Raw genomic sequence first — 26,428 nt, 5'->3', positions numbered from 1 at the left:
ATTAGAAAGTGAACCCCTGCCATTGATTTTGATGGTTTTCAATGTAGTGAGTCCCCAGGACCTACAGATGGTCATTTGAGTGGATCCCAGGTCTTATTGGTTCTTCTTAATTACTAAAAGTAAAAATATATATATTTAAAAAATAAATTAATTCAGAACAGGATTAGAATAAAGTTAATGTTGCTTCTCGGGCAATTCTGCAATTTACAGCTGGATTTGCCCCTATAAAAACCATTGAATAGATTTTCGCCGTTCCCTCCGGACTTTTACTCATGGAACATGGCGTCCCAAGCAAGCGGTTAGCAGTAGCTGGTTGGCATGGTATAAAGTTCAAAGAATAGTTGGATATTTTGGGAAATACACTTGTTTGTTGCAAAGACTTAGATGAGAAGATCAACATCACTAATACCAGTCTGTTAAATAAAATCTACAGCCAGAGGATGGTTATGTCATGCCCAGCTCCAGCACATACGGTTATGTTTTCAGTTGTCATTTAATACTCTCTGTTTGTGTTTTGATTTCTCACATCGTGTCTCATTTCAGGTTCCTCTGTTTCCTGGTCCCTGTCTGCTCCCCGGTGTGTGATCACCTTCCCCGCCCTAATGTGTTCCACCTGTGCCTCATTTTCTCCCCTGTCTCATTGTATAAATACCCACCCACTGCTTTTGTTAGCTGCTAGATCTACTTGTTCCCAGTGACAGTATTCCAGCGTTATTACTGGTGTTAGTTGACCAGTTTTTAGACCCAGCCTTTTACTAACTAAGGCTACAGCCGCACTACTATGTTTTGGTACAGCACTTATGCCGTCCGGAATCCGAATCCAAACACCTAAAAAGAAGAAGTTTGAAGACGCAGCTGACCCCGTTTTTTTTAAAACTCCGGGGCAGTGTATTAATGCGGACAGGTGAAAATGGACTTTGAAAACAATGACGCAGACGCTCATGTTTGGCTTCCTGATTGGGTCTTAAAATGGATTTTAACAAAAAGATAGAACATGTTAATCCGTGAACTTTAGAGGTTCTGCTGGGTGGATATTTTTACCTTTGGACAGAGCCAGGCTTGCTGTTTCTCTCTGCTTCCAGCCTTTATGATAAGCTAAGCAGGATGCTAACACACTAGTACACACTTTTTCAGGTGAAGTAGTAGCAAAGTATGCAAAGTAACCACAGAAACATGGTTGATGTTATGTTTCATTTTAATATAAGCCATGTAGCAGTAGCAGAACAAAGACAGTGGGAGAGGCAGGTGGAGCCACAGGAACTCATGTCAGATCTTACAATGGTGATTACAGCCAAGAGTGTAAGGTGTTAGGCTTTAGTTTTGTTAGAGGCTTATTCTGTCTCCAGCGGGTGTCATTTTATTACCTGCAGAAAGCAGTCAAATAGAGATACGCCAACTACAAAATGTTCTTGTACTTGACACAAACCTGCTGAATTCATGCAGAATAAACCAATATACGGTATTATGTGGGACCTCCACCACCCATAGCAACATAATAAATGTAAAATAAAGTAATTCGCTGACATCATCATGAGGTAAAACTGTTCGCATCAAAACTCCTGATGCATAATTCCCCTGGTGATACATTTAGAGATACAATCAGCTACAATATATAGCAGCCAGGGTCCACCTGAAAGCCATTAAAGAACATATCAAAACCCTACTATCATGTCAACATTAACATCAGACAAAGGTAATTAGTATTTTAATAGCTTTTGATCACAGTTCTTTTGCCCTTTGTGTATTTGAAATCTGAAAGTAAATTTCATTACATTACATTCCTGACAAAAAAAGGATCCATAACACATATGGAGCTTCTCCTTTGTGATTACTGTGATAAAGAGCTGGATGACACCGGAGGTTGTTTCCTGGCTGTCACCCTCATCTTCACCTCACACATCACACACACAAGCACACACCGCCTCTGATGTGGATCGCCCCGTGATGGGATCTGACTCATCGGGGTGACTGTGGTGGGTCTGCGCACGGTTGTTAAATAAAAAAAACCACATCCTCGCACAGCGGCCGCACATTTCCGAGGATCGTGACGGATTACAGCAGGCACTGGTTTGCATCCCAGACTACATGACTGCAAGACACATTCAGAACTGGGGTGAACTGGGCAGTGTTAATCTTATCACTGAATAACAGTCAACAAACTTTTTCCAGGACAAAAACAAAAGCTAAATATAGGAACATAAAATATGCTATGAAATACATTACAAATTTCATCAGCGATGTTACCAAACTACATTATGAGTGACAAATTGATGATTTAGCTGCTTGACCTGTTGTGCTAACAAGCAGCGTCTCACATTTCAGTAATGTTGTTAGAAATGTCAGCTAACATTACTGCTACCAGGAAGAAGAAAAAAGTAGCAATTTTATTCACAATCCCACAAAAAAATAGTCAAGAGGCAGCTACAAAACAGCTGGGACAAACCACAAAAACAGGCAGGCCAGCATGCCAACGTTTATGAAAAGGTAAGCTAATGCTAACTAATTAATTCCATTAATGTTTTTCATGTATAACAAGTAAAATAAGAAAAAATATACAAAAAGTTTTAATAATCCTTGTTTAATGATTAGACAAATATTCTATGTAGCGGTCATGTAAATGACAGATATGATTATTGCTCCATCATGTGGTTTATCTTAAGGAGATGCTAATGAAGACATCATTTCATGCCCCATTAACCCCCAAACATGCACACACAGGAGCCTTCACACACACACACACACACACACACACAAATGCTCGAACTTCCCTGAAGAATCAGGTCATCCCTGGAATGATTCATCTTTCAATCTATTAAACACTCACACAGACTGAACACATTCACTGTGCCTCATTTCATAAGGGTGTGTATCCATGCCTGAACAGACCTAATGACTGACGGGAGACACTTGACAGAGTTACAGTACTCTGTCTAACGTGTCATTGCCCTTCTCCGCCGTCTGTGCACGTCCGTGCGTGTTCCCGTCACAGAGCGTGTGCTGTGCCCTCGGTGCCCCACAGTACATTCAGTGGGGGATATTAAGCTAATGGTTTATTAGAAGAAAATGCCATGTGCTCGTAAGCCAATGGGGAGGAGGACAAAGAGCTGCAACTTATTAGGATTCATTAGGGGGTTCCAGTCTGTTACCACTACTTCATCCACTAGAAACCACAGAATGCAAGAATGACTCTTTTTCTCATTCTGTAGATTTATTAGAAGTAGTGTGAGACTGTCCTGTTGGCAGTTTACCTCATGCATTTTAGTTGATGTAATGTTCAGTGGCAGCAGGTGACTAGTACAGTGTTTGGTAAGACTGTGGACTCCAATGGAAAATTTGAATTGACGGACTGTGGATAAGATACCACTCCACTGGCAATGGAGATTACAGGATCCTCTGTTATTTTAACAAAGAAAAACACCAGTTCCAGTTTCCATTAAAAAATGAATCATCCTCAATATGTAAAACACGGTTTTGATGTAAATTTCACCTCTTGCATGCTTCTCTGTCACTCCATGAAAACAGAATGAACTAAGAGGGTTTCAGGAAACAGGAAGAGAAAAGCAATTTCTCAAGGACATTTTTAATACTAAAAGGGATTTTGGAAATCTTCCCAGTTGTGTTCAGTGATGTTCCAGTCAACGTTCCATTTATATTATATAAAAACAAATATTAGACACAATACAGCGATGTCACTATGATGTCTTTTGAATTACACAACTAAACATAGCCATTTTATGTACAGTGATGTCACAGCTGAAGTGTTTGTTATAGTGAAATTTTGGAAAGTTCAGTGATGTTATTTGAAAGGAGTCACTAAAGAGGAGTAGATTGTGCGTTAATCCCCCCCCACCACACAACCAAATAAGCAATTGTTAAATCATAGCTTAGCCACCTCAACAAGGCAAAACCAAGTTACTATCTACAGTAGTAACCTAACCCAGCATTACTTCCAGGGAACTAAGAGATAGCAGATGGCTAACTACACACATTTTACATTTAAAGCCCTCTTCACTACTAGCACGTCCATTTTGTGGCTGCTGGTGGTAACGTTAGCGGCTCTGCCCTGCTCTTTATTTATCGTTAAAATGTTGAACTGAAACATAAAGGTATGAACAATAAAACTTACACCTGACATTTGTTGCTTTTTCAAGTAGGCCCCTATAAGCTAAGCATCCAAATAGAGTTATTTTAGAACATATTTCCTTAATTATACTAATAATAGGACTAACTAGTTTGACACCACAATACAAGAACACTGCTGTTTCTTGCTGACGTCTTTTGCCTGGGATCTGTTAGCTTTAGCCTCGGTCGATTAGCATGATCTAATGTGTGTAATCATTAAGTGTATATTTAAGACCCTTTTGAACGGGTTCGCCAAGGACGACATTTTGAAACAACTCTTGATTACATGACTTGATTACTTGATCTGATTACATTAGCTGATAAAATCTGCAAGCAGCGGTGGTCATTTCAGCCAGCAAAATTGTCTGTTGCCAATTATTAGAATCCTGATTTTGTTTACTTTTGTCTTGAATCAGGAACAAATTATTCAAAGGAATTTCAAGTGTTAAACCTGCCAACCTTATCACTGTAAACAGCATACATGTTCTGCTAGAGTGCTATAGTTTGACAGGAGAAGCAACAGTAACTACTGTAAGGGGGAGGGGGCTTAGCAAACAGTCAACTGACACCAGCTTTTTGTTAACATATGCCATATTTGCACGATGCCATACTTAAATTAGTTATGTCTCCTTAAGCCTAGGTCACACTACACGATTTTTAGATCTATTTGCCGGTCGGTGAGCTTGGCAACCGTCAGGCTGTGATCGGGAGTAAATCAGCTGTCAATCTGTGGTCGCAAGTCATTATGTGTGAACTACTCAACGCATATATGCAAAAACGGCTCCCCGACGCATCACTGACACATCGCCGACGTCTGCCAGATATCTAGCATGCCCAATATCTGGAGGAGTCAGCCGACTCGACATCCACATCCAGCCAATGAGAGCAGGCAGCTGGCAGAGCAGGCAGCTACTTTTTCACTGCAAAACGTTTTACTCACCTCCAGCTCTCTCTGAAGCTCAGACAATGTGTGTGCTAATCCTTTCTTTCACCCATTTTCTAAAATCGCTATCTCAATAAACATAAACGACAGCTGTTTCGTGTGTAGGTTCACATTATTTACCGTTTCATGTGTGTTTTCTTGACAAAATGTGGTTTGGAGGCCAGCGTCGGGTGACAGAGTTGTTCGCGTAGTGTGGACGTCACAACGACTTCAAGGGCCAATCCAATTTTACCCCTAGCCCCTACCCCTTGTTTTCGAGTTTCCCCTTGGCCCTTAAAACAGAGTTACAAGGGCCAAGGGGTTGAAATATTCCCCTACGAAATGGAACAACCTCTCAGGAACCCGATACGTCATCAGTAGTCGACGGCGGCTCTGACGTTAATAGAAGCGACAAGTTTTTACAGGATTTCTCCATGACAACAATTGAAAACAACTCCAATATGCCGTCCTCCGATGGTAACGTTATACCACACATGAATCGATCTAACAAGTCACCAGTTAAAAATAAAAAGCACAGCTTTATTACCAGGTTTCTAACATTACTAGCGAAGCTAGCTAACGAGACAACAAGCTAGTGATTTTTTTTATGATTCTTTTGAATAAAATCACAATATTACGTTGAAATGACATTAAACTAAGAATAACCATGGTAACCATAAATTATACGAAGAAAATTCCGGGAACTTTCTTGTAGCCCTCCGTTTGGAGTGCGCTTCTGAAAAAGCTCCGTTTCGAGGGCTATGTAGCCCTCCCCCTTCGCCCTACACCTCTATCGCATCAAGAATTGGGACACCCTACCCCTAGACGTGAAGGGTCAAGGGGTAGGGGAAAGGGGTGAAATGGGATTGAGCCCAAGACTCGGCCGGTACGGCCATCGGCCAGCACGGTCATCGGCCGATGCTGAAAGTCATGTAGTCTGCACAAATGACGTCACCATGGTGGAACTTCAGTAACTCCAGTGATGTCACTCCAACTTTGCCTTAAGCATTTATTCTCCACCCAAGTTACATTTTGTTTGTGAAGACTTACAGGCACGATTTCACACACACACACACACACACACACAGTGTGTCAATAAGGGTCACTCTCTAGCCCAGCTGGTGTGAAATAACACCTCTCCTTGTTCTGAAACTAGAGTGGTTTCAGACTATGGCCCCCTGCTGCTGTCAGCCAAAGATCAAAGTGGACAGCTGAGAGCAGGGGCAGTTACTGTGAGAGGTGAAACAACTCTCTGACATACCGTGTTTAACAAAATGTATTTTATCTTACAGGAGCACTTTGAAGATTTTATTGAAGCCTTTAACAGAAATACCTGTGACGCAGTGCATTTTAAGGATGATTTAAAGGTGATGTCAATGTTCTGGATCTGGAAGTTAGTTAGTTATAATTTTTTCCATCTTAAATCCATTAAGAGTACGAAGGCAAAGACGGCAGCAAAAAAAATAGGCTACTACGACTCATCCCATGGTGCTTGCATTTGTTTTGGAATATAGAACAAAGGAGACTTTGCTATTTTTCCAAGAACTGTTTTGTTCCTGCCCTTAATTTCCCAGTCACGGTGACTAACCGTCGAGGAAATCCCTCTAAAACTGAAACAAGGGAATGTGTGCTGTGTTTGCCCCAGCAGTAAATGTCAGCGCTCTGCTGACTGAATGCACATCGACAGAGATAACTGTGGGGCAGCAGGCTGTCAGGGCAGAGGGATAGCGACCCAGTGACCTAGACTCGTCACACACCTCCAGCACTGCTGGCCCACTGGCTAAAACCAAACCACTTTAGACCTGGCTCAAATTCTATTATTTCTTACTCATTCTTCATCATGTATGGAGCAGATTATTTAAGTAATTTTCAAATGGTTACCTGTTGCCTAACATTTCTGGAAATCATTGCAGCAATATGGCAAATCCCTCTCATTCGGTGCTCACACACAGGAAGAGTTACGGAGCATGAACCAGACCTGAACTGAGCTGGATATCGCAGATAGCGATGAGTGCTTGCCATACAAAACACACACAGATGTGAGTTCATCAGGGGAAACTACAGTATTGCTGCTCTGAGGTATTTTCAGTATGAATAATTCAAATTATTTATAGCTATAAAAATATCTGTTACTGATTTAATGTTAGCGGGCCCTTGTTGTTTTTTTACTGCGCTAACACACTGAACAGTTATAAAAATAAATAAAAAACTGTGCTGACATAGTCGTGTAATAAATCATTACAGAAATACAGACCAAGGTCATACTGTGTTCATCTCATACTGTATCTACGCTTCAAATGTTATTAATCAAAGTGTATTAATTAAAACGCAAAGTATATCAATATGTTATAAAACGAGTTTGAACATCCAAAATCATTCAGTCTAGGACTCTAATTCCATTTACCTTCAGTGACTTGCATCACATTTATGCTGTTGTTACATACATTCACAGAGGTACTAGAATTTCCTGACTTTCCAAGGACATCTCTGCATTATTTTATTGTATAAGACCACCAGTGAAGATGGTAACTACATATGTGACAAAGGGGTTCCCCAAGGAGAGATACAGAATTGGAGTTTATTGATGTTTCAATCAAGGATACCTCAAGATCATCTCTGAAACACAGCTGATGCTAAGCTACATGTTCTGTTAACCCACATTATTTTCAAAATAAGACTACTCTGGTGCTCAAAAAGATGAGTCAGCTTTGATCTCCTCCAGTTAAAGAGGCCTGAAAATTAAATTAAAATTGAAAATTAAAATATCAATAAAATGAATATGAAAAGGTTGTAAGAAAATTAGCTCTGATCATGAATAGTTGGTGTTTGAATTCCCCTTGTGGAAATTTACAAACTCTGCATGATGTTGACAGCACCATGTGACCAGAAACAGGTGGTACCCTCATTTCTATTCTGGGAACCATGCACAGTGCTTGGGCAACTGTCTCCCAGTCCCATTAACATTAAGACCCGTTTTAGTGTTGACTTTGCTGTGTGTTCATCTGGGTCCATTTTGTTATTTATTTCAGCTATCTGAAACATCAATCATACTGTAAAGGTCACATTTACTGACAGCCATGCAGAATAAAAAAAGCATCAATCATTTTGCAGCAACAGTCAAACAGCCAGAAAGCCATTGTAAAAGGGTCAGGGATCCAATTTCTATATTGACATAAGGCTCAATAGGCCAGAATGCACAACATGTGTAGATTTTTCTTGACTAGAAAATTACTCTAAACTGAAATACTCAGGCAAGTGCACCCCTTCTCTGTGGTTTGCTACAAGGCATTTTGAGAAATGCAGGACATGTGGTGTAGACATGGCAGGTTGAGATGAAGATCAACACCCCTAAGATATGGGACTCTAATACCTATACTATAATAACTGCTGTACAGATTGATGATGTCTTATCTAGAAATGGTTGAGGTTTTCTTTTAGGATGTTTCTGCATGATGTCATTCTGCACAGTCTCACTTTGGCCCAAATGTGTGGCTGCATCCATGTGAGATTGGCAACCCCTCAGGCTATAGCAGAGTGCCGCACACGCACACTCACACACAGGCACACACACACACACAGGCATATAGGCAAACACAGCCTGAATAAAACAGGGGGAAGAGACAGGGGCACAGTGGGTAAACACCTCAGTTAATGTGGTTTTGCACACTTTCTCCTGTGCTATGGCCCTTTCAATCTCAGCAAGCAGCAAGAAATGATTAAGATCAGTGGAAGAATGAGGGATACGCTTTTAAAAAATCACATAAATACACAAACCAAAAACCACAAAATCGTTGTTTTGCAGCCCATAAAGGTAAAGTCTCCATAATCTTTTAATTCAGTCAGAATTTGAACGAGGTCAAATGCATGTGGTACAGATATGGCAGCCAAATAGCAGTGCTATAGTGTGTAAAATCCCCCCTTTTCTCCCTTCTCTCCTGGCAGTGTTGTGTCCTGGAGGCAGAGCTCCCACACAACAGACGGGACTCCCACCACACAGCCTGCAGGGTGGAGCTGTCTCACTGTAAAAACGCTGCCAGCTACACCAATAGTCCAATCACTTTGTCACAGAGGGGAGTGCTGATGCAGAACGCTGCTGTTTTCCCATTTTTGTAAAATTAGCGGCAATGCCATGTTGGGAACGTCGCCTGAAGGCTTAGAGATGAGGCCTTGGGACCAGAAGGGTGCTTGTGCGCACTCTGAAAAAGATAGAAAAATGAATGTGGTGCCTTATCAAGCCCGTAGGGAAATTTAGTTTTCATTTTTATCCCTTTCTCTGTGTCTTCTCATAGGGATCTGGATGGAAGCTAATGTGTCTCTGGCTGTGTATGCCACAATAAGTCCGTGTATTATTCACAGATAATGAGGAAATCCTCAATAGAAACTACCGAGGCAGTTTACTGAAAATTAGCAGTGGGTTTGCTGGGTTTATTGGTTTCCATGGACAGATTTGCTTGCTCTTAAACGAAAAAACTCTGTGTATGACCTGCTCACAATGTTCAGCTAACATGCAGCCTGAAGGTTCATTCTCAGAATGAATTGAGTGAAACGTATAGAAAACATTAAGAATGAGGATAATATGGTGTCTTGCTAAGTCAACTTGAAATCAGATTTGACTCCACGCCAGTTACAGGAACCTCAATGGGCCTTTTATTGTGCTCTTGCCCAGCAGAAACATTTTTAAAGCAAGTTTGATTGAAACTGGCACATTTAGCATATTGTTTAAATATAGGTTGTAGGGAATATGTTAGCCAGTTAATTATTTCTTTCTTAATCAAGATTATATAGAATATTATGCTACTTTAATGAGGTTTAGCTTGGCTTCAGGCCTCAAACTAACAACAACAACAACAACAACAACAAAAAAGTTTAATTCAGGCAGGTCTATGATTAAAGTATGGTTGACTGTTCACTAATCTCGCTAATTGCAGTTTAGCAAGTTTAGTTTCTGTCATTTCTTGGAAACAGGAGATAATGTTTCATCAGATTTTGATATTTGTGTCTTTTATTCATTCAGCAAAAATCAGACCAGGAAATTATAGCTTTGTCTGACGCTGCCACCTGAAGCTCATAATTTAATTTTTTATAAATATTATATAGCCTAAATAAAATATAAGTTTTTTTTTTTCAATATTTAAAAAAAATTAAATGTAAAGATTTAAAAATGGAGGCAACATATTGACATTTACTGGCATTACTGGGGGGCACAGACTCTTACACTAATATTGTTAATAGTAGTGTAACGTTATTTATTGGATGCAAAAGTTTTGAGTGAGTGTGTAGTCCAAACGGGGGCGCCATCGCGGAGGACAGGCCCAGCAGGCTGCGGTGTGGAGGCTCGCGGGAGGGACGAGCCTCATCCAGACTGCTGCCATTGGCTCCTGCGACGTTATAAATACAGGCAAATGGCATTTACCGGCTCAGAGCAGGCGGAGGCGAACAGGGAGTCACCGCGGGCGCATCTGTCGCTTTACATCTCGACGCTTCACGCACGCACAGGATTGGTGGACTCATTTTTTTTATATTTCATCCCGACTGAAATCAATGAAGGAGAGACGCTCGTGTCAGAAATTATCTCTGAAATCCGGCATGGATCCCAGTCAGAGTGTGAAGTGTAAGATAGTGGTGGTGGGAGACAGCCAGTGCGGGAAGACTGCCCTGCTTCACGTGTTCGCCAAGGACTGTTTCCCCGAGGTGAGACCCCGCAGACTGATGAACATGATACTAATTAACCTGCTTTTATTAACACACAGTGATATGATAACCAAACCTGTCGTGCTTTTATGGAGAAGGATGTGTCAGATGGTTCAGTGCTCTAGCAATGATGAAGGACATGCGTTGTGTCTTACCTATTTGATGCATGTGTGTATGCTTATAATAAATGCAGGCCTAATAGTGCTGTAGTATCTTGAGTTGAGTAAACAAACAGTTGTAGTATTATTCTTCTGTTTATAAGCCCAATTTGCGTCATTTTCACTTAAGTTTTCCCATCTAATGTGGCCTCTCTTCATGTGTCCCGCAGAGCTACGTCCCCACAGTGTTTGAAAACTACACAGCCAGTTTTGAAATCGACACGCAGAGGATTGAGCTCAGTTTGTGGGACACCTCAGGTAATTGTTCCGCCCATCACCTCTCTCTTGTGGCTTCCTGTTGTGTCTCACTGCAAATAATTTCTGGTGAAGTGTCCAGACATGTTCCAAGCTCTTTGCACAAACCCTCTGTGACCCCTCTGGATGTGCAATACTGCTCTCTTGCTGATAAGAGATGATCAGATGGAGATCTGCGTTTGGTCATATTTTTCATAAATGAACTTTAATGCAGTGGTGTTTCCTGTAAGATGTCTAAATCATGAACTATACAGAGGCCCAGGCTTGCATTTTTTGAATAATGAAATTAATCTGTGACCCATTTTAATCAATAAAGCTGGGTTAATCCTTTCCCTTAGTCTGGAGTTGCTGTTCCTACAAGCCAGGCACATTTCTACCTCGCATTACTAAGTGGCTCACCTTTTACCCACATAAAAACGTGAGTAGCTCAGAGTTAACACAGAAATGCATCAAAGTGCTGGATTTGATTTCTGATTGCTTCCCAGCGGGGCAAAGCTACAGCAGAAACAGGGGAAAAAAAGATAATGATAGGCTGAATGGAGCACATATTCATACATCTGGAGAACACATTGTGAAATTCTTCTTGTTGCGTTTTTTTTGGGGGGGGGAAGTTTTGTTGCGCAACGTATGTGTACTGGAAATCCAGCTTTTGTGGCTTGTTGGCTGGAGTCTGGGTCCAAACCAGCTGCTTTACCCTCTCTGTGTGTGCTTAAAAGTGTGTGTGTGTGTGTGTGTAAACAAACCCACTTTCCCATCCATCAACGCCTGAGCAGTGAACAGCACAGCAGTCAGGCGTGAGTGAGGCGTATGGTTTGTGTGTGTGATGGGCGGGGACAGGCCGACAGCCAGCTGTTGCGGGTCTCTGGCCTGGAATTCCTGAGCGACGTATGTAAAGATCAGCGTGAAACGTTTTTCTTACCCCTCAAAAGAAACACAACTACAGAATCAATTTACAAATTCTGATTTTACACGAATTCAGCAAAGCTTGACGTCCTTTGAGCGGCAAAAGCAGCATCTTAAAGTTTTTGCCCCTTACTGTGTTTTATACTTCAGAGGAAAGGAAACTAAAAGCATCAGCAGATAATCCTCATTTCTAGGCTCCGTAACACTACATGTGAGCAAAACAAGGAGCTCGAATGTCAAATTCTTTCACCCCTACAGTATGTGTGTATTGTGCAAGTGGTAAGGCAAAGAAATGAAAGCTGGCCAGAGTGAGAATTTAGTTTTATTGCGCTGTGTTGGCCGCCCGCCTGGAGCCATTTCTCTTTTTCTCTCTGCTTCATAAAACAGCAAGGGAGGGACGCGGTTCCTATTAGATCAGTGGGTCTGAGATGGAGCTAGACCACCCCCCCTCCCTCTTCAGTTCTCACCCCCACTTTACAAACACACACACAAGCATGCACACAAAACCAGTGACTGATTGATACAGCTTTCAGCTTGACTGGGCCCTTTGTAGAGACACCCAATGGCTAGGGCCTATCCAATCGATCCCTTATCTCCTGAGGTGTGCTGGGGAGCACCGTGTGTGTGCGACCCCAGGATGCACTCGGACAAAGCCCAGGACACGAAGGAGACCAAGACAAACACCCGGGACTGCCTATCCTTCTCCCTCACAAACACACACCTACACACACTGTGGTTGGTCTTTGTTCTGCAGTGATGAGTGGCTTAATGAGCAGCCTGGTGTGTGTGTGTGGTTAAAAGGGAGGGTGATGGGAGTAATTCAGGTCATTAAGGTAAATGCCTACCAGTTGTCTTGCCTTCCATTTGTCCACCACCCTGCTTGTCTGTGCAAGCGTTCCTTCCCGGGCTTGGGGTGGGGCCTGTTAGGGGCTGAGGCGCAGCCTTTGATGCTTCATGTCTTTCAGCAGCGGAGGAAGCGGTTTACGCTGTCTGTCTGCCTACCTGCTCATCCGCCTGCCTGCATGTCTAAATGAGCTGCAAAGGAGTTGCATTTGTTTGAGAGTCAAACAGGAAGATAGGAAGACTGTGACGGTAAACAGAACTATCCCTGCGGCTCAGCGCCTGAGGCCTCTTTCTCAGTTACTTGAGTTGAAATGAGCAAGAAAGTATCTCGAAACCTATAAATAGGTGACTCCAGGCAGGGCTGCAACTAATTACCATTTTATTGTTAACAATTTAGTTTTTAAAGTGTCAGAATGGCAAAATAAACAAACAAATATATTTAATTTACAGTCCTTTTAAAATAGAAAAGCAGAAAGTCCTCACATTAGAGAAGCTGCAACCAGCAAATGTTTGGCATTTTTACAATTTACTGTTTGTCAAAGCTGCGTTAATTGATTTTATGGCTACATGGAGGCGGCAAAACAAGCTGTAAGGACAACACTGACATACTTATGGCTAATGTGTTAGCCAACAGTTGCTTATTTTGCACATCCAGCAGACACAGAGCAACGTTAGCATTCATTTAGGGTCATGTCTCTGGCCACATGATAAATGTAAGTCCAGTGGTTTGTTGTCCACAGACTCCTAAGAAATATGCCTGGCTCTTAAGCTGCTAAATCCTCCTACTATGTTCACAAGCTAGTCGCTAACTTTGTCTGTCTGCGGTTTGGTGGGTTTATTATTGCTTTTTCTCTGAGAATGCTTGGAAATGTTTGTTGCGTCTAAAGATCATTGAGGGTGGCGAGTGAACCAAAAAAGTAAAGTCTTGTGCTGGGAAACCTAAACAGTGAGCTGCAAGACGGCCTGTAGAACAGGGTGGAACTGCAGAGTCTGTAGGTTCATCACTATAGGTGACCCCTTTCACATTACACATTGTCACCTGACCCATTGCTTATATTAAAATGTTAATTAAAGCAGCTTTAAAATTGCTGTTCTTTCATTTTCTGTCAATCAACTAATCGTTTCAGCGCTAATCCAAGGCTCATGGAAGATTGAGTAAACCGATTGTGCACCTTTGCACTGGTAAATTGAACTGCAGGAAACAGCTTAGTATTTGTTTTACTTCAGAAATCAGTCTGAGATGTTTGTTCCAAATTTCTGGGCCAATTTTCCTGGGAAAAATAAAGGCTTCAGTAAAATCTTATCAGGAGAAACACCGGAACTCTCAGGCCTTTTCACATAAGGACTCCAAGAGAGACACACATGTTAGACCCCATGGCTCTCATGGATTGATAATATTTATCCCGGGGAACCTTATGGGAAAGTTCTTGTTTTTTGTTAGTGCTGATTTGAACAGCTGCCCACTCTGCACTTAAAATGATGACCCACTTTGTAAAACAGGAAGAAAGTCAGATAAAGGAGTTTGTAAAGGAAGATGCATTTGAGTTTGGTTAGAGGACTAGTAGTAGTTTCTAGACTATGTTGCATGTGCTGTTTCCCCTGTAATGCTGGTCATCTTAACTATGGGACTTTTCCATGCACTCAGTAAGCTCCTCTGCTGCTCAAACACACACACTGTGTCCCCTCCATTCCTCCGTTGGCGGCCATTGTTGCATTGGATCACATTTCTAGGCTCAGCGAATTGGAGCCGCATGTCTGGCATTCCTCAGACTAAAGGTTTCTACTTCCTCCTCTACAAAGACCCCTATTGTACCCAGCAGGCCCAGATCCTTAGTGGAGTGAAAGAGAAGTGGCGTGGTTCACTAAAGCCTTACCTCGCTTTCAAGGGAAATTGAATCACACTGGAATTTGCCGACTGGCGAGAAAGCCTCGAGGCAACGGTGGTGATACAGTGGATGAAATAAAGGACAGTTGAGTCCTCGGGGAGAATAACAGACTTCCTGTCTGCTAATGTCATGGAAGGACTTTCTGTGTGATGTTACACCTGACATTTAATGTGTGTCCGGCCTTGACACTGAACACCTTGCATTCTTGGCTACTACCTTTCACCAACTCAAATATGCTGCCTGTTTGAATGGACATGTTAAACATCAGTCGCACTTGATTCACGCTTTGTTGTTAATGTGGCCGTGAGCGTCATTAACAGCACCTCCTGAGATCATATCTGTGGATCTTTATAGTGTTTTAGGTGCATTCACATCTGGAAGTTTTTAGCGCAGTCAGCTTAAATGAGATAAGATCTGAAAGAGGAATGTTTGTTATTGTTGGGCACTTATCCACAGAATAAGTTACGTTTAAACAAACAACAACTGGATCATTAGGGATCAGAACAACCATACACACTAGGGCTGGATATTTATTTCCTTTAATCAGATATTTTCTGATCTAAATCATAACTTTGCTGATTTTAGACTGTCATGTATGCTTGTGTTTAAAAAAAAAAATAAAAAAAACCCCCACTACACTGAAGCATTGAGAAGTTTTGTATATTTTATTAAAGGACGTAGGTATTTTTTATGTTCTATGAAGTAAAAAGTAATGTACTGACAGTATGATTTATGTATAGGTACTGAAGCTCTTCACTTGAACAGTATCGTGTTGTATTGTGTCACAACATATCTTATCGTAACATATTGTATCAGATTATCACATTGTAATGAAACATTCCATTCATTAAATGTCCTTCCTGGTTTTTTCGCGGGCCTTTATTGTGATTGTTGCGGTCTAAAAATGCATGATTATGTGGCAGCTTTTCCAAAAATTGCGATTAAACTGCAAAGGTAGCCTGTGTCACAGTGTCTCATCTGACGTCTATGCGTTTCTGCCACTTTGTGTGTTAATCATGATTTCCTGTATGTTCAACCACAATACTGCATTTTGTTAAAACCGTTTACGCCCACTTTGGTAAAGAAGGTCCGGATACAGTTTTTCTGTCTGCAGATATGAGATGTTGGTATCACAACACACGCACGTGTCTGCTGCAGCTTGTAAACAAGGAAGTGAGCTGGCAGACGTATCACAATGTTTTGCGGGAAACAGCGATGGCCGGTCAAATTTTTTGGGAAAAGTTGCATCGATTGGTCAAAACAGCAAGACGCGCTGAATGCACAGGGATTGTTATTGTTTTTTTTTGTTTTTTTTTAATAGTTGTGACAACGACATCACGAAATCCTGGAGGGACTTTTATTAGACATATCAGATTGTATCACTACATATCATATCATAAGGTATCTTAGGGTTATTTATTTTCCATTAACATACTGTATCATAACATCACATGTTAATGTAACTTACGTAACATATTGTGTTGTAACACTGTACCGTAACATGTGTTATAGTAGCATTCATCACGTTTTAACATATCATCATATAGCACTGTAATATATTGTAGCGTAACATTTGTTATTAAATTGTAATATATTGTATTGTAAGGTATCATACATCTTATCACATTGTATTATACTGTATTTATATCATATAAGCACCAGATCTTTTCAGATTTTACATGTAAGGATGGCAGTATTTGCAGCAACAGATATATTGGTAACCACAGCAACTGCAGCTGATATTGGTTCAGCTTACTTCAGTTTGAATTGCTCTTTGTCTTCCCTGTTTGTGTTGAATGTGTCTGGCTTATGAGAGGTTATGTATTTGTGAGAGGTATAGGATGGCTGGACGTGCTTGTCGCCGTTTGTTGTTTCCGCAGGTGTCACCAATGGCTTAACACAGCTCCACGCACACATGCGCTCGATGCCGCTCTGCTCAGCTCTGCTCAGCTCTGCTCAGCTATGCTTGCTATGCAGTAAATCAGCAGGCCTGCAGACCTGTTGCCATACCTCCAGACTGTCAGTCGCAGCTGGCCTTACCTCATGACTGTGTGAGATAAAGTAAATTTCCATGTCAGGAAGCCATTTGTTTTGAAGGCTGCTTACAGAAAATGGAATATTTTAGAGCTGTATTCTGATGGCTGACAGGCAACGTCAGGGAACATCTGGGAATGTGAATGAGTCACATTACATGAATAGAAAAAAATGTATTTTCCAACTTGTTTCATGTGTATTTATTGCATTCAATGGTGCTTTCCATCCCAGCTGTGGAAACCAGCCTGAAAAAGCATATTAACAAACCAAGATGGATCTTGGAAGAGTTTCTACTTAGTCATGGAAAGTCATTAGTTGTTTTGTTTTTTCCATCAGGACCTCACTGGGCGTTTGGTATTGTTTCACATTACACTGTGTCTTCTCATGTCACTGTGCTCAACAGGATTAATTTGCTGTGAGCAAGACACGAGGAAGAATATGTTCAAGAGCAGGCAAGAGGGCTAGAGAGTGTGTTTAAAGGACAGCGAGGGTGGACAGGGTGTGTGTCTTCCTTCCAGATTTAGAGATCCTGTGGGAGAACAATGACAGGAGCTAATTAGATGACAGGTCTGTGTGTGTGTGTGTGTGTGTGTGTTTGCTCTGGGATTTCTTCTTATCTTTCCAGTTGGTAGGAAGATAACCTCGAAGCAGAGTTCAGTCTCAGACGCAGATCTAATGCAGTTACAACTCTGCTATAAATGGCAGACAAGAAAGGAAACGTCTCCTGTTAAAAGTCTCCTGAAAACCATTAACAGACCTGTACACACATGTCTACAAGCCATGCAAATTTTGATCCTCCGTGTAAGATACTGCCCTTCATTTTCCTGTTTATGTTGTGCAGCTTGAAATGGTTTGCAGCGCTGCAGTTAGGGGATTTGCAGCTATAATGTCCAGGTAAATTCACAGGAATATGTGCAGACACTTTGAAAATAAGACCTCCCACACTGCACCCAGCATCTTTAGATATGTTTGTTTCCTCTCATATTGGCAAAAACAATCAATTCATTATAAAATGTCAACATACTCTACAGCTTACCCTTTTCAGTCGCAGGGTCTAATTTTTCCAGTGATTGGTTCCAGGCAGCCAGGACTGAAAAAACAAAACCTTCAAACAATGCAGTGTGGTCGTGATTGATTGTGAGACAGGCATGAAAAATGGGAAATAAATTCTTGTGGGGATTCCACATTCCTCCTCGTCTTGTACTTCCCGTGCTGTGTGTGATAACTGCTCAGAGTCTGCCCTTCTTGTTTAGGCGGTGTCACCTATCAGACGGCTTTCCGAAAAATCCTCGGGGAGTGAGTGGAAAAGAAGAGAGTCGTCTGAAACACATTATGTTTTGATCAAGACATCAAAATAATTTATCCTGTGTAATTTCTGGCGTCCATACTTCACTGACTTTCAGTTTTTTTAAACCATTAAAAGCAATGTCTGTGTCTTGATGCTTTTAATGCATCCTGGATGGCCCGTGTGTATCAACGTTTGGAAAAGTGATACTGTGGAATTTAGGGTTTCAGCCAGAGCACTCCAGTGCGTCAATGACTCACTAAAATGTAAAATGTCCTGTCACTACAACCTCCCTGCGCTCAAGTGTCTCCAATAAACTGGCTGTTAAACTATTGCCTGTTAGCGTGTAAACATACAGTGCAAAATGGCGTCTATATGCGTAGCCAAATATGGTTTGTCAGAGAGAAACGCCACTTTGTGCTGTGATATTTAACAAGGTAGCATGGATTGTGTCCTTCTCTTGTCCAAAAAGAGGACTAGAGAGTTTGTCTGCTAGAGCTTTTCCAGCTCTATACGATGTAGCTAGATAGCAGTCGAGTACTGTTAGCTTTTGCTAGCAGACAGTAAATAATAGTCAGAGTGCCTTTTTTATGCTTTTAAACCCATCAGAAGATGAATATTTTAATCAACGGCGCCTTCAGAGTTCAACCTCAGCTTGTATTGCTAGTCTGTGACATTATAACGTTAGCTAATTTAAGCTAACGTAACTTCTAACTCTGCTGCTATAGAGAACCAAAAATGGAAATTGTTTAAATATAATGAAAATATAATTTTAAGCACAGTCATGTAGTTATTATAACTGCAGGCGAGCTTAAGTTAATTGGTGTGTTTTTCTAGATACAGATTAATTGTCAAGTTCTTCTTCAATATGAATTCTCAAATCATTTTCTTATTATTCTCATTATTATTTTGTTAACTCAATAGGTGTACAGCTTTCACAGTATTATTGTCCATGCTGGATGGAGCAGTGACCCCTAGATAAATCCCAATCATCCCATTTCACCCCTCCCAGACAATCTTGGCTCAAACTCTGGGAATGTGTGATTATGGACATAGATACGGTTCGTTTTTCTGTGTGCAACAGTGGTGCACTTATTGTGCACACATCAGCTAGTGTCATGCTTTGCTGTGCGAGGCCCAGGCCTGGAGCAAAGCATTGGATTGTTTAAACAGTGTCGTCTCCCATACAGACTGTTTAGATTAGGAAAACTAGGTGTGTGTGTGTGTGTGTGTCAGTGCATTCCTGGCTTTTCTCCATAGCGGTGTTTAGAAAGGACCTCCCAAGGGAACCTTCAGTTACCAAAAACAAAATTCTCCAGATTCTTGGCAGCTGGTTGTGTGTGTGGTCAGCTCTTGCTCGTCATGTGATCTTGACTCACCTTGACATTACGCCACCCTCCACTCTCCTCCCTTCCTCTCCGGAGATGTATAAGTCTGGCGGAGAGATGGGCGTCTCCCTGACATATGGTTTTAATTTTGAGGAGGGAGCCATTTCCCTCCCTCTGAAGTTCTGTTTCTCCGGAGAAGATTTCTTCAACAAGTGATCTTGTCGTAGTCAGCACATTTTTTTCTACTGATGCTGCATTATTTGTTTTACTCGCCTGGTTGCTATGGATTATTGCTGAGCTGCAATCATGCCATATGAGAATAACTGTCAGAAATGCTTTCAAGTTTAAAGTGATGATTTGGCTGTGTTCATTCATTTAAGAAAATATGTTTTAGGTTTCAGCAGATTTGATTGCTGCCCCTCATTTCAATGCAGGTATTTCCCTTTCAGCGAAGCTACAATACCCAGTAAAAAGGTCCTTCAACCATCTCAGTCATGAATTGGAAAACCTGTGCAAATCCAACCTTGTGACACAAGTTGTCCAATTTCCTGTTCTAAAGCACTGATTGCGAGGTTTTCCCTGGTGTCCCTGGAGCTGGATCCCTGTTCAAATGATCCAGAAATAGCATTCAACAGCAAATTGAATCAGTCATGAGGATGGTGGTTCAAGTGATTTAAGCATGCAGGTCGTAAATTTACATGAATAAATTAAAATATAGTTCTGTTGCCTGGTGTATGTACATTTGTGTGTGTCCGTGTCCTTGCTCGACAGCTTTAAAGATCAACCAAACTGAATGTGAATGTTGCGTGAATACTGTTTCAGTTTCTTGTTTTCCTTTGTTTCAGGATCCCCGTACTACGACAATGTGAGGCCTCTCTCCTATCCGGACTCTGACGCTGTCCTCATCTGCTTCGACATCAGCCGCCCTGAAACGCTCGACAGCGTACTGAAAAAGGTTTGTGGCACACATTCACTCAGGAAGCGATCATTAATCCTTTGATAACCTCAGAAGTCTAAACATTCCTTTACTTTAAAGTCTGTTCCCTTTGATTTCCTTTGATTCGCTGACAAGGCAAATGTTGCATTTAACTGGATCAAAAGTCTACAGTCAAGGGATTTTGCTTGTAGCCTCAGTGACGTCGGATCTTGTGATGTGAAGTTGTAAAGTTGTAGTGTGACTGGAAGGTCGCTGGGTGAAACCCCGGGAGCGGCTGGAAGAAGGAAGTAATGCACTCCACTGACTGACTTTTAAACTCATACTGATGTGTAGCCACCAGGTACTCACATGAAGCTGCAGGTGGTTAACATCTGCTGACTGTGGTCGTACTGGCTGACTCCCACGTGTCAGACTGAACATAAAGCAGGAAAGGCAGAATCAGTCATCTGACCGGTGTAAGGCTTTGATGGTACTTAAAAAAAAAAAATTTTGCTAAAAATGTAAAACCATTGTTTTCTACAGTAAAACACCTGGTACGCCCTATTTTGTAAGGCACTTCCTGTTTTCATGGTGTTTTTTTAGCTGTCCATAAGTTACAATATGACCAAGTTTCTGGCACACAGTCGGTCACATTTGCCATAAATTAGAGGTCTTCACAGGTCCATATTCAGACCTAATCTGAAACAGACCCATGGAAAACCTAATCCTACAAGAACCTGGTAATTGGTTTTCAAAGGAGACCCAGTTTGACAGGAACCCAAGAACAAGTAGACATGATCTCAGTAGATCAAATGGATCCGAATACAGTTGAACCAAACAGAGAGAGAACGCCAACAATGACAGCAGAATGATGGCACCAGTTAATGAGCACACTTGGTTTAAAGAGCAGAATACAATTTATTTTTCCAGCACACACAAAACAGAGCTTTCTTCTGCGATGATTATGACTCACCTCGTGATCAGAGCTGATAACTAGTACATGCATATCAACTCGGGGTATTAGACAAAGTGGCACACAGACCCAAGACAATGATACTACTTAATACAACCTGAATTAACCCTGACCCAGTCAGACTTGTGTGTTTAGTCTGCAAGTGAAAAACAAAAACTGTTATGGTCTTTGTAACTGGGGTATGCATTTTAACCACACATCCAACTGTGTCATTAGCTAACGTTGCCGTTAGCTAGCTAACCTCGGTGATCTTTGACCAGCTGTTTAACTGGGCTGTCTTTAAATTAAATCTGGTGATCAAACTGTGTGTTTCAGTAATGTTATGTTTGTCATAGGTCATGTTCCATACAATGAGCGTTTTCATAGAATTTGTCAAGTGGTGTTTGTGCAGACAGCAAGTGATAGACACACCGTAAAAACAGCTTCCTCTTTGGATGTTGATGTACTTGATCCCCTAGCCAGCCAGCCAGCCAGCCAGTCAGCCTGCCCTGAGGCACATTAGCCTCAGATTAAAGCCCCTGGAGAAATACCATCGATCACAGAGCATTTATTGTTGTCAGGGAGGAAACACGGGGATTATTTGTTATTCCTTTCCAGGATCCAAAGCGTGAGGGGCTCCAGGAAGTGGCAGCTTTAACCTTTGTAGTTAAAGGGCGAGTGGGGACTCATGGGATCTTGTGTCAGGTCATTGTGGCCAACAAGCATATTTTACCACATATACATTCACATGTGAAAATATATATATATATATACACGTGTGTATGTGTATATGTAATATTTGCATATATTCTGTTGGAAAAATTTAGCTATTTATTGATCTTCTGCTCATATCTTTTTCTAGTAGTGGTGGTAGATAATTTCCCATTTTTCTTACTACTGAATTAAGAGGAAACATTTTTTACCTCTCAGAATGTTGCATGATTGCAAGTTTTTGTCTTTCTCTACAGTGGAAAGGAGAGATCCAGGAGTTTTGTCCCAACACTAAAATGCTGTTGGTTGGTTGTAAGTCAGACCTGCGCACCGACCTGAGCACACTGGTGGAGCTTTCCAACCACAGACAGACACCAGTCTCTTATGACCAGGTACGCAGATGAGAAGTGTTGTAAATGACGCCAGATATTTGAATGAAACGCACGATTAGTAAAGGAGTTTTGTGACTGAAATCATTCTTGAATAATCGCTCATTGTACTCTGCTTAAAGCAATGTTTTACTGAGCCCTGCGAGTGAAAATCCTTTCCTCAGTGTTGACGCAAGTACTTAAAAAATGTGTTAACCTCTTTCAAACCTGACCTGCAAACCACGTTTGCCTTTTCTCCTCAGGGTTCCAGCATGGCCAAGCAGATCTCGGCGCCCTACATCGAGTGCTCGGCTCAGCAGTCGGAGAACAGCGTCAGAGACATTTTCCACGTGGCCACACTGGCTTGCATCAACAAAAACAACAAAAATGTCAAGCGTAGCAAGGCCGCCCGCGGCAACAAGAGGATTTCACACATGCCTGGCAGGCCTGACCTGGCGGCTGTGGCCTCGGACCTCCGGAAGGACAAAGCCAAAAGTTGCTCGGTCATGTGACTGATCAGACGGAGGGGGATTAGACTGAGAATGAGGACGGAGCACAGTGCAAGCAGGAAGCTATGGGGCAGCGCTCTTTCCTGCATGTTAAAGACCCCTTACTTGTCTGGAAAGGGGTTTTATAAGCTTCAATTCATGTACATGTTACTGGAATACTCTGCACCAATGAAAACTCAATGCCTAGTAGCGTCCCTATCCATGTGGCCCCCCGCCCCACCAGATGAGGAAGCTATCTGTCAGCGGACTACCTGCTCGGGGAAGTGACCTGCCTCCTCTGGGAGGACAAAGCGGATGCGGTCGAGGCTTTCCACACCAACAGGAAATTAGCAGGAGTGATGTCAGTAGGAGACTCCCAGTTGTAAAGGAAGAGTTTAAGGACGTGATCTTTTGAATGAAAAAGTCTGCGATGAAGGTTTGCTGCCTGGGAGGGGAAAAGAGAGGAGCTGCTGTAGTTTGTGCTGGGTCAAAGACATTTTGCTCGGTGGGCTTATACAAGAACTCGTCACTGTAGTTTGGAACTGATTCCCTCTCACCCCTGCTCCTGTAACTGTTAGTCTGTGTACAGAGGAGATTAGAAGAGGAATTTCTTAGTCCCGCACAAAGGAAATCTAACGCTGTGTGTCCCCTGTCTATGATATGTTGTCGGTAAAATGTGAAGTCATTGGTGTGTAACTGCATCATTGTTTTATTTTAGCTTAATCCTGATGAGTTTCAGTACAGCAGATCCTAGGAGCTGAACGATTCCTCTGATCTCACCGGAGCTGTTTGAATTTATAAATGCACGTTTGTACCAGTCAGCCATTCTGTGCACGTTCATTTCACCTCAAAAGCTATAGAAACATAATAACTCTGAAGACTTAGATTATCCTAACTGTTCGCCACACTGGCAGGTTCATGGACTCCTCTGTATCATGCTGGGCAGCCACTAGCCTCTAGGATTTGGTCAACAATTCCAGAAGGCCATTTGATAAACAAATGCAATTTGGCCTTTCATTTTTACCAATTTGTCACACTGTACATATACATAACACACTTTCATGCATTAATAGACCCTTTGTGGGCTAAAAGCTTAAGTTGATCAAAACTTAAGTGTCAATTTGACTAATTGTGTAAAATGATGAGCCAGTTAGAGCTATGAATAATTTTTCCGCTGCACTTTAGGGAGGAAGTGGAAATTAATGTAACAACTAAAACTTGTTTAATAGTCTCGGGAAGTCAGAGTTCAGAGAATAAGAGTTCTCTGCTTTGGATTTTGCTGAAGTTATGTAAAATCTTTAGAAAGACCCGGTCACACCAGAAATTAAAACAGCAGAAATGTGCAGCAAAATATGTTATTTTCGGGAGAAATCGCTGCAAGTAGTGGATTTGGTTGCAGTGACAAAGTGTATATAAGACATTCCCAATAGTAAACAGTCTTGACATTGCTGACTTGTGAGGGAATAAAGAGCAAGAGTGTCCAAAATGGAGGAAGCTATAAAGTGCTTCAGGAAAGAGCAATGGTTTACAGAACGTTATGAGACATGAGAGTACAGATGTGTTTAGAATGTGAACTTATTTTCCAGCTAGCAACAAAGCTAATAAGCTTGCTAAATAACAGTTAGCACACTTGCAGAGCTGCGGGGGGGGGGGGGGGGGGGTTAGAGAAATTGTAAGCATTTGTTCTTCATTTTTGATAATGAAAATAATTGTTAAACTTTGTAGAATAACGTACAATACTGAGAACAAAATGGCAGTGGGGGAGTTAATGGCACAGACAGAGAAAATGGAAGCTCAGGTGGCTATTGTTTCTGACTAGCATTAGCGGTTAGCATAGCAGTTACAGACAGAACGACATATTTAGCAAAGACAAAAATAATTTCACTGTGCCACTTTCTGGTGTGATCAAGTCTTAACACAAATAGGATGATTTTATTTGTTATTAGGTAATTTCAGTGTTTGTTTTTATGACCCTTAAGCCTGTGGGGCTCCTTTTTTGAAATGCGTTGTAATGTAAACGACAAATAGGTGTCAATTAGAAAATGAGACTTTTCTAAACGTCTTGAGAAACAGTGTTTTTAAGTTGTGGCTTTTCCTCTAACAACAATGCTTTTAGGAGCTGTTTAAATATCAAATGTATTGATGCACTTTTAATGCAATGTTCCAAACTTCCCAATTAGCTTGTTCAAATGTCAGTGCTGTCACATTTGGCAGCTCAGTGGTCCCAACTCTTATCTTCATTTTCTAAGCTGTTGTCTCTTCCCCGTGTACATTATCATGTTTTCTTGAATGTTGATGTCACCTTCAAATGTCTTTGCCAATGTTGTTGCCGCAATATTTATTGAATTATATATATTTTCCCTTTAGAATAAATGCAAATGGAATTGAAGAGACGTGTGTTTTCTGTTCAAACATGATGTAAAATGGTAAATTGAAGCCACAGTATTGTGATCTTTCATTACATAAGTTATGGATATAGCCAGCAGTGCTCTCTAAAGCTACATTAACACTCAATTTAATGTATTTTGCTCACCAGATATATACGTACAAACAGGGGAAAACACATTGAATCTGGTAATTTCAGACCGTAGTTTTAAACTATAGTATTATGACAAAATAAGGCTGGCACAGATCATATTTTTCTGACCACTGGGTCATTGGGTTCTCATCACACTTTCCTCTGAACTTAAGTAACAAATATAGTTTAAAGCAGGTAAGAGCATGCTCTCGACAAAAATCAGATGTGGACTTCAGCACCTGTGGTGTAGACAATTCTTAGCACATCTGTGTGTCTATGTAAAGTATTACACAGGTGGCTGCTTTCTGAGAGTAAGCTTTGACGTAAAATACCTCATGAAGAAATGCAAATCGTTTCTATAAAGCCACTGAACCATTTCAGAGACCAGATGGATATGTTAGCAGAAATGTATTTTAAAGCTGTACACAACAGCAGGAAAATCAACTTCCTCATTCGTCTCACTTTAGAACAAGAAAATAAGTTGTCTACTTAACATTAAATGTAAATAGTATTAAATCTATACTAATTCTGAATCAAAGGTTATTAAATGTGATATGTATTTTACCTCAGATAGGGTACATTGGCTATTTCTTGGGTGAGTTTGTTTTCCTTCATCTTTCAATTTGACTCATTAGGACAAAGGACGCACCTGTGATCATTGTCATGATTGCACAGGTGTGCCCTATTATAAGGCCTGCTAGTTTCCTGCCCTGTAACGCTTAGACAAAGCCAGGCAGCTGCACTGTGCCGGTGGTTTTTAGTCTCTGTCTGCTGTCGCTAACAAAAGCTTTTTACATGTGCAGCACACAGACATGCCTGGAGCAAAATCACTTAGAAACCATAGTCAAGTTTTTCCTGTGGATTTATATGTGCTTTAGTGGATTGTGCAAAGTTTACCTTTGTCCTCAGACTCCAGACTGTGTAGGGTGGAATATTATTTCTAATGACCCAGTTAAATGGAGATGAGATGTGCGCTTGTGACAGGAAGGTTTACTAAAGCCCGGGCGGGGACAATTTGGGTTGGGAATGAGCACTACTCATGTCAACA

The 26,428-nt window shown here is 41.3% G+C and overlaps 1 protein-coding gene across 1 annotated transcript; it reads left to right on the top strand.

Moving 5' to 3' along the window:
• The first annotated feature begins 10,454 nt into the window (after nt 1-10,454).
• Nucleotides 10,455-25,251, top strand: rnd3a (Rho family GTPase 3a). The gene is made up of 5 exons (XM_038717729.1): nt 10,455-10,735; nt 11,064-11,151; nt 20,273-20,382; nt 22,264-22,398; nt 22,638-25,251. Exons 1-5 carry the CDS (start codon nt 10,586-10,588, stop codon nt 22,884-22,886), a joined length of 732 nt encoding a protein of 243 aa, XP_038573657.1. The 5' UTR covers nt 10,455-10,585; the 3' UTR covers nt 22,887-25,251.
• The last annotated feature ends 1,177 nt before the right edge of the window (nt 25,252-26,428 follow it).

The sequence above is a fragment of the Micropterus salmoides genome, unplaced genomic scaffold (genome assembly GCF_014851395.1).
Source record: "Micropterus salmoides isolate LMB-PRFRI ecotype aquatic unplaced genomic scaffold, ASM1485139v1 Ms_hic_scaffold_1, whole genome shotgun sequence".
NCBI lineage: Eukaryota > Metazoa > Chordata > Actinopteri > Centrarchiformes > Centrarchidae > Micropterus > Micropterus salmoides.
Note: the sequence above shows the minus strand (reverse complement) of the source record. Positions and strands in the feature narration are given on the sequence as shown.